This window comes from Prionailurus bengalensis, chromosome E1 (assembly GCF_016509475.1).
Source record: "Prionailurus bengalensis isolate Pbe53 chromosome E1, Fcat_Pben_1.1_paternal_pri, whole genome shotgun sequence".
In the NCBI taxonomy this organism is placed as follows: Eukaryota; Metazoa; Chordata; class Mammalia; order Carnivora; family Felidae; genus Prionailurus; species Prionailurus bengalensis.
In genome coordinates, this window is record NC_057347.1 from 49625461 (window position 1) to 49639213 (window position 13753).

The following is a 13753-nucleotide window of genomic DNA, read 5'->3' on the forward strand; positions in this document are numbered from 1 at the left end:
AAAATTTGTATTTTAATGGATAGCACGTTCAGTTCCTTTTCCATCGTCTGTTTTCCTCTGAATACGTAACTGGTCGGTCTGGCTGTGACGCTAGCCTAACTTTTTACTCCCTTCTTCCACCACTGGCCCACTTGGAGCCTTGATTCCAGGCATTCTGAGGTTCTCACAGGTCTCCAAATTTACTGTGTGTTTTATCACCTCCCCGCCTAACACTGCCCTACAACGTGCTTGAAGTGCCTTTATGACCTTACATACCTGGCACATCTTACCTTAAGCTTCAGTTTTAATGTTACTTCGATTAGGACTTCTTCCATGGCATTCTAGGCTGAGAGGTTTTGCTTGTTTACTTACAGAGGACTTTCTTCATATCTCCTTCTCCCATTCTACTAAGATTCTTATTAAATGCCCGGCTTCCTGACAAGGTTGAGTCCTTGGGAGAGAAAATTTCTCTTCCATGTATGTCTATTGCCCCCATGGCATATCAACTTAAATACACTTCGATCTAAAGAAACCAGTGATCAGAGCACCTGGGTGGCTCAGTCAGTTGAGCATCAGGCTCTTGATTTCGGCTCAGGTCATGATCTCACAGCTTGCGGGTTCGAGTCCCTCATTGGGCTCCATGCTGTTAGTGTGGGATTCCCTCCTGGGTTTCTCGGGATTCTCTCTGTCTCACTGTCTCTCTGCCCCTCCCCCCGCTTGCACACACATACTCTGTCTCAAAAATAAATAAATAAAACTTAGGAAAAAAAAAAAGAAAAGAAAACGAAACCAGTGATCAAGCGAAAGAATAAGGCTACCCATTTCTGTATTCTTCCATGAAACTTTTGAGGCTTCTCATACCGTTAATCTGCATGGAACGTTAGTTAGCTGGGAACATTTGTACTCACTTCTATAATAGCAGCATTGATAGCGGCTTGAAGAGCCAGAAAACCTTTTTCCCAGTATTGTGAAACTTGGCAGCTAACCTCTTCAGTACTCATTTCAAAACAATGACCTTTAAGGAAAAAAGATGATGGATGGTTTCAGCTCGGATCGTAGGAGACAGTGCACTTTACAATGGCTACAGATTCCAAATGTTATTTTGACTCAAAGCCTAAGAAAATATAAATGGGGGGGGGGGGCGCCTGGGTGGCTCAGTCGGTTAAGTGTCTGACTTCGGCTCAGGTCATGATCTTGCAACTTGTGATTTCAAGCCCCGCATTGGGCTCTGTGCTGACAGCTCAGAGCCTGGATCCCGCTTCGGATTCTGTATCTCCCTCCCTCTCTCTCTGTTCCTCTCCCACTCATACTCTGTCTAACTGTCTCTCTCTGTCAAAAATAAAGAATAAAAAAAATAAAAAAAAAAAGAAAATATAAATGGGAGTAATGATTCTCAAAGCAGGGCAGGTAGAGTCCTTGTAGGGAACATTCTGCATTAAATGAGAATTCACCATGCTTTCTTCCACTACCTTCCGTGCTTCTTCACCCATCGAGAATCTTGTTGAGGGGGTACCTGGGTGGCCAAGTCACTTAAGTGTCTGACTTCAGCTCAGGTCACGATCTCGTGGTTTGTGAGTTCAAGCCCTGCATCAGCTCTGTAATGACATCTCAGAGCCTTGAGCCTGTTTCAGACTCTGTGTCTCCCTCTGTCTCTCTGCCCCTCCCCTGTGCTCTCTCTCTCTCAAAACTAAACATTAAAAAATTAAAAAAAAAAAGAATCTTGTTGAGCTCTTCTCTTCACGATTTTGTATTGTCAAAACAAAATCTTTTTGTGTTTCCGAAGATTAGTAGGTCTCATACGGATTGAGAACTAAAGCTTTGCCTAGCATTAAATACACCACAGGCAGTAATGAGCAACTGGGAGTTTGGAGGGCATGACCTACTATGTTTAAATCATGTCAATCGGAACATCTTTTGAAGAAAAAACTCTTACCAAAAAAAAAAAAAAAAAAGAAAAAGAAAAAGAAAAAAAAGCCGATCAGTCCATTGAGTATGAAACTGCATTAAAGAGACACTATTTATGGGGCACCTGGGTGGCTTAGTCACTTAAGCGTCTGACTTCGGCTTGGGTCATGATCTCACAGTTTGTGAGTTTGAACCCTGCATTGGGTTCTGCGCTGACAGCTTAGAGCCTGGAGCCTGGAGCCTACTTTGGATTTTGTGTCTCTCTTTCTGTGTCAAAACTAAATAAACACTTAAAAAAAGAGACATTATTTAATATGAAAAATTAAAATTGAATATTGGAATTATGTGTGAGTTTCATTAAAATTTTAACCGTTTAAAAATCATTTCAAAATAGTTCAGGCCTAAAGTGATGAACACATAGGTACCCGTGGCCAAATTTTAAAAATAAACAAATCATTACAAATACAATTGCAAACCCCAGTATATTGCCTAGGATCTAATTGCTTTTCCCAGCACCGAGTTCCTAATTGGCTCACTGCTTTCCTGAACTTTGTGTTCACGTATGGCTTTAAGCTTTTACAATGTATCTCAAAACTATACATGTAATTTAAAACTTTTGGGGCATCTGGGTGGCACAGTCGGTTAAATGTCTGACTTCTGCTCAGGTCATGATCTCATGGCCCGTGAGTTCAAGCCCTGCATTGGGCTCTATGCTGGCAGCCAGAGGCTGGAGCCTGCTTTCGATTCTGGGTCTCCCCCTCTCTCTCTCTGCCCCTCCCCTACTAGCAATCTGTCTCTCTCTCTCTCAAAAAAATAAATATTAATTTTTTAAAAATTATTTATATCTTGCATCTCATTACAGTGATCGTTCTGTATTTTGTTTCATTTATTCTATATTATGATTTTGAAATTTATGGCCTTATTTTTTCTTCTTATGATTGTGTAGAACCACATTGAAAGAAAATAATTCAATGTATTTATCCATTCTCTTATTGATAATTTGGTTAGGTTTTTTTTTTTCTTTTTACTATTGCAAAGAAAAAAAAAAGGTTACTGCTATGAAAGTCCTTATATATGTCTTCTCATAATATGTGTGTATCAGTCAGGATAGTCTACAATATGCCTAGTAACAAACAACCCTCAGATCTCAATGTCTTTTCACAGCAAAAGTTTACTTCTCAGGCTATAGATTCAGCACAGATCTTTGGAAGGAGGGGTGCAAGGTCCTCTGTTTCACATCTAAGGGTCCCAAGGTGACAGAGTTTCTATCTAGCTTGCAGAAGTATGTGAGGAAAGGTTGTAGAGAACTCACATCTGCTTTTCAATGCTTTGAGTCTAGGTATCTAATTATAGCTAAAAACAATTATTCTATGCCCTCAGGAAGGAGAGGAGAATAGGCTGCAAATCTTCAATAGGCATGAGATTTTCCCTAATAAAATTCCTATGATGCTGGGTTACAGGTTATACACATCTTCAAAGTAATAATAAAAGTTCTCAATTTTTGTGGAATTAAAATACTTTATAACAATTGGATTTTCTTTGTTACAGATCCTTGTCAATACTTTGTATTGTTCTATTTACTGTTCTTTGCCAATCTGGTTAAACGTGGTTTCACAATGCATTTGCCTGAATGCTAATGCAGGTAAACATCTGTCCATGTGTTTATTCTGGATCTGTGTTTCTCCTTCTACAAAGTTCCTATTTATATCTTTCACTTCTTTCCTATTTCTACGTTTTTTTCCCCCTTATTCATCCAAAGAAAATCTTTCTATGTTCTGGTTATTGACCTTTTGTTAGTTTTATTTGTTTTAAAAAAAATTTTTTTTAAACGTTTTATTTATTATTGAGAGATAGACACAGAGCGTGAGCAGGGGAGGGGCAGAGAGAGAGGGAGACACAGAATCTGAAGCAGGCTCTAGGCTCCGAGCTGTCAGCACAGAGCCCGACACAGTGCTCGAACTCAAAAACCACAGATCATGACCTGAGCCGAAGTCAGATGCTTAACCGACGGAGCCACCCAGGTGCCCCATTGTTAGTTTTATTTGTATAAACATTTCATCACAAGTTTTGCCTTTACTTTTCACTCTCTCTCTGAGGTCTTTTGGTGACGGTAATTCTTTAATTTTTATCTAGTTGAATTTAGCCGTCTTTTCTTTTGTAGTTGATGCATTTTTTGCTTTAAGAATTCTATTTTATCCAACAGTTAAAAATATACTCTCCTATATTGACTTCTAGACAGTTTATAGTAATTTGTTTTCCATTGAGTTCTGTACTTGGAATTGACTGTTAAGTATGAGATAATTTCATTTTATTCTTTATGGAGAGAGAATTTTCCCAGCACTGATCACAATGTCTTCTCAGTCATATGTTAGTTTTCATGTTTAGGTGAGACTTTTCCAGGTTTCCTTCTGTTTCATTGGTCTTTTACTATGGCAATAGCATACTGTGTTAATTACTTATAATTTCACTCTTTTAAAGACCATCTTGGCTTTTTTTCTTGTCCACTTCTTCACTGAGTATAGAGTCTCCTCAAGTTCCACATTAATATAGAAATTTTCATCTCATTTAAACCCCAGATCTTCTCACCTCTCCTCATGCAGCTAAAACCTAAATCTCTTCGTTACTGAGACTGGCAAAACCATACAGTATTAATAATAATCAATCAGTTTGGATTTGGTGACTTCTTCATTTTGGGCCCTCAAGAATAAACTTACTCAGACACTTGAAGAGAAGTTTATTCTATTTTACCCATAAAAAAATATACTTTCCTTTAAAATTAATATATTACAACTGCATATTACATATAATAGATATGTATACATATACATGCATGTGTATACATATACATGTATCTGTGTAAATATATACGTACATATAATACATGTGTATATAATGTACATATATGTGTATATGTACATATGGATATATGTACATATAATACATGCGTATAACACATGTGTATAATACACGTACATATAATACATGTGTACAATACACGTATAAATACATGCACATATGTATAACCATATATAATAACCATCTAATACAGGACATTAATAAACCCCAAAACCACTATACATTTTTAAAATGTGTTGATTATCCTACTGACATCACATCACAGGCAGGGGTTTTTAAATTTGCTGTGCTAACATATGTTCCCATGTACAGCCTATAACATAATTGTAATCGAGAGCAGTGGAACTGGGTAGCTAGCTAGTTACCTGTATGTTCCCTGTGTTCCTTGATTGTTGGGATTCTGTATCCCAGCGAGAATTTCAAATGATACGAGAATGTATTAGAAAAGCTGACTTGTATTATTTCTGCAAGATAATGTGTCATTAATTCTTGAATATCTTCTTCACTGGACAGTCCCAAGACTTCTCTATCTGCCATTACAAGAAAGGAATATATTGATTAGTAAATTACAAGAGATCAACTTTAGGAGGCCATGTTAAATTGCTTATTAGAGCTTTCACCGGAAATAAAACAAAATCAAATATCACCGTTGAGTAAGTCAGGAGGAGTAAAATTTGGGAACAGACATTGCTAACGTTCATCTAGACACATTCGGAAGGACTCCATGAAAATTAGTTATTTTATTTTCATTTGTAGTTCTTGAACCAATTTCAATCACGTACAATATTACTCCATTCCAATTAAACTATTCACATAAGAATTAGCTTTGCAATAAATCTCCAATGGTAGTAAACACATGCATATATCTTTTTTTTAAATCACAGTTAGTCTCTGGCTTAGTCTCTGGTTTACAGCAGGTAGAAATGATTATAAAAATTCTTTTTCCTTTAATAATCCTGACAGTATGCTAAATAGACTAAAAACAAGAGTGAGAAATTTAAAAAAATATGTCGACTATGTTGACATCACTAAAATAATTCCTCTTTTCTGCAGATAGTGTATTCAACACCATACAGATGTCTCATTAAGACTGAAAAGATGAGAAGGAATACAAGGAGAGTCCTGGGTTGAATGGGAGTGTTGAAGATGACGTCAAAAAAGAAGGCAGCATGTATTTTGATAAAACTACTTTTTTTTCCCTGGAATCTATTCCTTAAACTCATGTGATCCTGAGCAAGTCACATAACCTTTATTACTCAATCTCCACTGTTTGTAAAATAAACATAATAATATCTATTTTTAGTAGTGCAGAATATTACTAGAGTATAAAAAAGTAAAATACATAATAACAATATGATAGAATCATATTCTATTACTACAGAATAAAGTCTCTATAAAAATCTAGCACACGATAGCATTTAATGAATATTTACAATTTTAGTTACACTATTTATGACACAAAGATAACAACGCGTTCATTGTAAAGATAAACTTGATGTAAAGACCCTGTGCGCAGTAGTCATTTAATGAATATTTATTAACTGTTGCAGGGGACTTTGAACCAGGGTGTTGCTGAGAGGCACAAATTCATAGCGTTGTGACTTCCTAGGAGGACATCTGTGAACCAAGGCAAACATGTGTTGGGATAGACAAGGAGACTACACCTTAGGTGGAGAGCGATCAGGCTATGATCTTGAATCAGAAGTGGGGTCAGTGTTTGCAGGCGAGATGCACAGTGTAAACATTCCAATTTGGAGGGAAGTAAGGCGGAGGTGGTTGGTGAAGCGTGATGGGAAAACAAGTTTGGCTGTAAACCATCCACCTGTCCTGGAAGTGTGCAGCGAAGCATGGACAGGAAGGAAAAGCCCAACATAATTTGGGAACTGTGACCACAGAACCTCCAAATATAGATTACAGACAGGTGGACTTCTGGATACTCAATACAGTTAAGGAGTCAGAATCCAAGCCAAAATTAATGGTTACATAAGCTGTACCAGCATCATGGACGTAAGGTGACAAAGAGAAGAGACATTTTATGGATTTCCAGGGACTGGGCAGAAAAAGACCCAAAAGTTCTCCTCACAGTAATACTTGTGGTGGAGAGTTATGGTGTTCAAAATTAACATGAAGTACCTTCCATGGCAGATTTTTATGTTCTTTTTAAAAATTGAGATATAATTCATAGAACACAAAATTCATCCTTTAAACTGTACAACTTCATGATTTCTAGCATATTCACAAAGTTGTGCAAGCTCTGATCCATTTTTAAATTATAACTCAACTCACAATTATAAGGCAATCACCATAGATTCCCCTTGGAGGTATGCATTTATATTTGCAAAGAATTGTTTTTAGTTGCCTGACATTCAGTCCCCCTTCTAGTAAACACTCCAAAATTCATCTGGGATACTGCCACTCTCCCACTCACATACCACGTGTTTTGGATGTGGTTTGCAAAGTGACGTAGGAAGCCAGCCAACGGGCAATGACAATAGTATATTCTTCTATCCAATGAGATTAGTTCTTGGTGGACCGAGACCAACATTAATCCACAGTAACCATTTTTCCAACGGGTCTAATCTCTGAAATTATTTTGAACTGTTCTGTACGCTTTTCACAGGGGTTGTTTGTGGTAGGGCTTAAATCTGGAGATTCTACAGACTAAGTCAGCTTCTGTTTGGGGGGAGCCAACCTGAGAATGAGGCCAGCACACAATACTACAGACCTAAGAATTGGAGACGTATTTCTTCCTTTGTTGTTGACACATCTCTATCCGTACTCTTTTCCTTTAAGCGTCTAGCACCCCCCTTTTTTTTGAGACAAGCTGAATTGGGATTCTCTCGTCCTCAACTGAAATAGTCATGAAAACCATAGCATTGTTTATCGTATCTTGACTATGGTGATAATGTGGCTCAGAGAAGTTGATGACTTGCAAAACGCAATGCAAACCCAGTCATAGAAACACTTTTAGTCAAGCGTTCTTTGACTCTAAGACTAGTGCTCTTGCCTCTGCACCAGGCTGCTTCTCCTCTGATTTAAAAAAATTAGTTTTCAGGGAAGTGATCCTGACAGTAATAATACTCTTATTTTTCTTTTTTCTTTTTTTAATATACGAAATTTATCGCCAAATTGGTTTCCATACAACACCCAGTGCTCATCCCAAAAGATGCCCTCTTCAATACCCATCACCTCCCCTCCCCTCCCTCTCACCCCCCATCAACCCTCAGTTTGTTCTCAGTTTTTAAGAGTCTCTTATGCTTTGGCTGTCTCCCACTCTAACCTCTTTTTTTTTTCCTTCCCCTCCCCCATGGGTTTCTGTTAAGTTTCTCAGGATCCACATATTTACTCTTATTTTTCATTGATAAGTATCTTAACACGGAAGCGTGGAAATCTGAAACACACAATGAATACTCACTCCTCCATAGAATCCTCAAATATAGTAAAGCTGTTTTTTGGTAGTAAAAAGGTGGAGAAAGAATTCCTATAATCAAACTCAAGGAAAGACTAGCTGTTTTTGTCACTCATCACAAGCAAACGCTGGAGGGAGAGCCTCATTTTAGTAATAATGCTTCCACGGCAATGTCAACGATTTCCTTAACACTCCGGCTTTTCAAAGTCTGCCAAACTCTATATTCCATGCTTCCCCAAATCCTATGCAAGATCAAGAGTTCTCTCTTGAGAGACTGTGCACTCCAATTTCACATAATCTAGAAAATCTGACAAGTAACGTGGTTTATCCACTGAAATGCAAATTAAATGCACGCATCTAAAGTCACTTGAACCAAATATTGCCATCAGAAATATTTCTCTTTGGTTGCCAGAAAACTCACCTTTCATGAAGGAGGCTAAGGCTACTTTGTCCATGATCTGCTGGGTTACGTTGGTGACCGGTGTGAATGCAATAGCAAATGTAGTATCATTGAATGAACCTACTGGTCCCAGCTCCATGGAGGGCAGTGAAGAAAAATCATGAGCTTCATGATAAATAGGATATTCATACAAAAAAAGCAGTAGGAGCAATGAGCTTAGCCATTCCTACACAATCCAAGACAAAGAATAAAGAAAATTATGAGTTTGAATCAGTTATCCACAATCATTTGGGCATACAGTTTGTCTCATTCATCTTTCTGATCTCAATGTATGCCACATTAGGAACTGTTTAAAATATGTACCTTACAAATGTCAGCAGTCTAATTCCATTGAGTTATTCGTAGGAATTCAAATGTATTGATCCACAGCACCAGTCTAAAGCAGGCACTGATCATGGACGTATGAGACACAACAGTGGCGACCTATCATACATTTTTACCAGTGGGCAGGAACTACTCACGCTGTATCTGATTCTGCTCAAAGCCTAGCGTTACATGAGACGGTTCGAGGGCACCTCTTCCTTAGCAATAATACATTGGCTACAAGGCAAGAGTCTGGTATTGGAAACTCCATACGATTCAGGCAACCGGAGAAGCTGTAACTACCTGATTTTAAAAAGACCCTGGTGGGGCGCCTGGGTGGCGCAGTCGGTTAAGCGTCCGACTTCAGCCAGGTCACGATCTCGCGGTCCGTGAGTTCGAGCCCCGCGTCAGGCTCTGGGCTGATGGCTCAGAGCCTGGAGCCTGTTTCCGATTCTGTGTCTCCCTCTCTCTCTGCCCCTCCCCCGTTCATGCTCTGTCTCTCTCTGTCCCAAAAATAAATAAACATTGAAAAAAAAAATTAAAAAAAAAAAAAAAAAGACCCTGGAGTTTAACCAGGATTTTTGTTGTATGGTAGAATTATAGGGGCTAATACTAATTTTGTTCTTGGCACTAATGGCATTTCCAAGTTTTCCACTTGTTTGAAGAGAATAATGCACTTTTAAAAAGAGAAAGAGATTCAAAACCGAAAATACCCGCCAGCTACTTCCGGGGGTTGATTTACCGTGCCTTCAGAATCGCAGCATCTGGACCTGATGACTCATGACTAGGAACGCTAGCAAAAATGTGACCACTGACTTAAAAATTTTTTTAAGTTTTTTTGAGACAGACAGCATGAGTGGGGGAAGGGCAGAGAAAGAGGGAGACCGAGAATGCAAAGCAGGCTCCAGGCTCCGAGCAGTCCGCACAGAGCCCGACGCGGGGCTCGAACCCACCGACCGCGAGATCATGCATGACCTGAGCCGAAGTCGGACGCTCGACCGACTGAGCCACCCAGGTGCCCCGTGACCATTGCCTTCTAAAACACTTATTGGATTTTCTATTGTTGGCCAGCTTCAGTGCTTTAAGACCTCGATTTAGGGTCTATGTCAAGTGAAATGTCTGCAGACAGATTGCAGTTTGAGGAACAGCTTCGTCTGCAACAGAAAGGTGGTTGTGTTTTGTTTTTGGAAGGGGAGATAAAGTATAGCTATTTCCCAAAGAATATACATTTTCGTCCTGTAAATACGAAGGGACAGGCATACCATTAAGGGCTCTCTCTTCATTCTCCATTTTTTGAGAAGGTTCTTGCATAATAATGCGCATGTTTGTTGACACACGCTTATCTCCCTCTTAATCATTTTGCCCTGTTTAATAAGAAAGACAAGACAATCACGTAAATGCAATGGCCTTAATGAGAAGAAATCTCCCCACAAACAAACAATCAAAACAGAGCAGGCTGATCGTTGCAGCGCTAGACATGAGCGCCAGGAATTGAGAGTTCCGAAGTTAGCTTTTCATAACCCGCCGCCCTGGCTTTCTTTTCCTCCCACGTCCAAACGCTTCACTCCCTCATTTGTTCATCATGCATTGTGTCCATCATCATTTTCTTGCCTCTCAGCTCAAAAGTCATCCTTTGCAGCCCGCTCTGTGAAAGTGGATGTGGGCCCTAGACATATTTTCCTTTGCCAGCCGCCATGATGTAAAACTGTCAGGAGAAAGGACTGAAGAGGCATTTCGGGAAGAAGAGACTCTTCTTTTTGGTGTCAGAGGGGTTCATTTTCCTGGTTCTTACAGAATGTAGTGACCCCCCCCCCCCCCCCCCCCCCCCCCCGCGCTCAGAGGAAATGATTTGCTCCAGCGCAAAGCATCTGGATGGTACAGGTTTCACTGTGTGTTTCCAACAGCTCTTGACCACAGAGCAGTAATGCATCTGGGAGCCTGAGACAGCTGGAGCCTTTCCCCCAGACTTTTGTTTCCTTCTGCTCTCCTACTGCAAAGACACAGCACTCCAGTCCTTGTGCCCATAGCTTGACATTCAGGCTTCCCTGTCATCCCGTGGGCTGCAACAACATCCATCCAAACACACCTTATTTGACACAACATGACCCTTGCATGGAGTTAGCAATGGCCATCTACCATTAAGAATGCGGTGGGAAACCTCTCTGCCCCCGTTCTTAAGCAAAGGTGAGTTATTGCTGAGGTTTGCTTGGGAATCCAGCGCTGATACAAAGCAGAGACAGGCTATCATCCAAGGAAGACAGAGGATGCTTTCACATATCCAAGACCTCCCAACAGATACAAGGATAGATCATACAACAGGCAACAAACCAAGTCTCAACAAACTGAAATTATACTAAGTTTCTTTTCTGACCATGAGAATAGGAAACTAGAAATGAGTAACAAAAGAAAAGCTGGAAGGACTTCGAATCAGTGATCAAAAACCTCCCAACAGGGGTGCCTTCGTGGCTCCGTTGGTTAAGCATCTAACTCTTAATTTTGGCTTAGGTCATGATCCCACGATTGTGGGATCAAGCCCCACAGTGGGCTCTGCACTGAGCATGGGGCCTACTTGAGATTCTCTCTCTCTCTCTCTCTGCCCCTCACTCACTCATGTGCACACACTCTCCCTCTCTCCCTCAAATAAAAAAATAAAAAATTAAAATTAAACAACCTCCCCAAAAAGAAATGCCCAGGACCACACAGCTTCACTGAATTCTACCAAACATTCAAAAAAGAATGAATGCCAGTCCTTCTCAAAGACTTCAAAAACCTGAAGGGGAGGGTATACTTGCGGAATCATTCTATGAGGTCAGCATTACCCCAAGGCCAATGCCAGATATGGATACTATAAGAAGAGAAAATTACAGACCAATATCCCTAAGGAACATAGATGTAAAAACCCTCAACGAGATTTTAGCAAACTGAACACAACCACACATTAAAAAGATCATACACCACAACCAAATGGGATTCACCCCCGAGATGCAAGGATGGTTCAATATATGCAAATCAATAAATGTAATACAGCACACGAGTAGAACAGTAAAAATCATATGGTCATCTCAACAGATGCAAAGCATTTCACAGAATACGCATCCTTTCATGATAAAAACTTTCAAAAAAGCAAGCATAGAAAGAATAAACCTCGGCATGATAAAGGCCATATACCACAAGCCCATGGCTGCCATCAAACTCAATGGTGAAAGGTTGAAAGCTTTCCCTCTAAGATCAGGAACAAGACAAGGGCACTCACTCCTACCACTCCTATTCAACATAGAAGTTCCAATTCTTCACCTCTACTTTTGTCCATACCTTTTGTCTGAGAACTCTGGAGTTCCTTCCTTGAAGGCAGACGGTAACTTTGACTGTAGAGAGGGATGGGAGCACTCTGTTACCAGAATTGTGCCAGTTCTGAGCCTAGACCTTACGAGACCTTGAATCTATCTTCTTGTTCCTGTGGCTCTGCCATTGCTATCAGAGCGTACCTGGGCTAGCCTCTGGGATGAAAAGCACATGAAACAGGGACTCATCCCAGTCATCTGAGTATAGAGTAGCCAACATCAGAGGACGGCCAGCCAGACTCCAGAGATCTGAGCAAGCTTATCCAAGATCAGCAGAACCACCTAAAAACTACCCCACACATCCCAGCCGTAAATGTTTATTGATGTGTGTTGTTGCCTTTTTTTTTTTAGTTTTGCTATGAAATGTAAATACAGTTACAGACAAGATATGTTACTTAGGATCCCCTACTTAGCCCCTACAATATTGCATTTCTTTGGTTTTAGTGGTTTTTTAATATTTGGTCTCTAACTTGATCATGCTGTAGTCTGAGGAAGTGCTGCTCTGTAAGATATTGTTTCATTGAAATTCCTTGAGACTTCCTTGGTGGTTCAGCATATTTTAATATTTGGAAATACTCCATGTATGCTTGAAATAGTCATATGTCACCCTTTAGTTTGTTTTGTACGTATCTTTCATAATTGTGTTCTTCGAACCTTCAGCATCCTTTTGAATGTTATTTTCTAGAGCAATCATTTTATGATAGAATTCTATTAAATTTTTCCACCGATCATGGACTTGCCAATTTTTTATTGTGTCTCTGTTACATTAAAAAAATTTTTTTTAATGTTTACTTATTTTTGAGAGAGAGAGAGAGAGAGAGAGCAGGGGAGGGGCAGAGAGAGAAGGAGACAGAGTATCCAAAGCAGGCTTTGTGCTGATAGCAGAGAGCCTGATGTGGGGCTCAAACTCATGAACCGTGAGATCATGACCTGAGCTGAAGTTGGATGCTTAATTGACTGAGCCACCCAGGTGCCCCTCTGTTACTTTTTACTGTGTGTATTTATTTATTATTTTGTTTATTAAACTTTTAAAAAATTGTTTATTTTTATTTATTTATTTATTAAAAAAATTTTTTTAACGTTTTATTTATTTTTGAGACAGAGAGAGACAGAGCATGAACGGGGGAGGGGCAGAGAGAGAGGGAGACACAGAATCGGAAGCAGGCTCCAGGCTCTGAGCCATCAGCCCAGAGCCCGACGTGGGGCTCGAACTCATGGACCGCGAGATCGTGACCTGAGCTGAAGTCAGACGCTTAACGGACTGAGCCACCCAGGCGCCCCTATTTATTTATTTTTTTGAGAGAGAGGACAAGCAGGGAGGGTCAGAGAGAAAGAGAGGGAGACAGGGGTGCCTGGGTGAGTCAGTCAGTTAAGCGTGTGACTTTAGCTCAGGTCATGATCTCATCATTCATGAGTTCAAGCCCTGCATCGGGCTCTGTGCTGACAGCTCAGAGCCTGAAGCCTGCTTCACATTCTGTGTCTCCCTCTCTCCTGCCCCTA

The 13753-nt window shown here is 40.0% G+C and overlaps 1 protein-coding gene across 8 annotated transcripts in view; it reads right to left on the reverse strand.

The window, feature by feature from the left end:
- LOC122485824 (ABC-type organic anion transporter ABCA8-like) overlaps positions 1-13753 on the reverse strand; it is a 94703-nt gene that overhangs the window by 55146 nt on the left and 25804 nt on the right. For 6 of the 8 annotated variants that reach the window (XM_043585111.1, XM_043585113.1, XM_043585114.1 and 3 more), the window contains 4 exons: positions 10175-10276; positions 8571-8775; positions 5106-5270; positions 888-994 (listed from right to left, as the gene is read on the reverse strand). In XM_043585111.1, the coding sequence (XP_043441046.1) occupies positions 888-994; positions 5106-5270; positions 8571-8775; positions 10175-10270 (573 nt within the window). In that variant the 5' untranslated portion in view covers positions 10271-10276. Of the gene's footprint in view, positions 1-887; positions 995-5105; positions 5271-8570; positions 8776-10174; positions 10277-13753 lie in introns of those variants that run through there. The other 2 variants (XM_043585116.1, XM_043585117.1) reach the window with 2 other exon arrangements.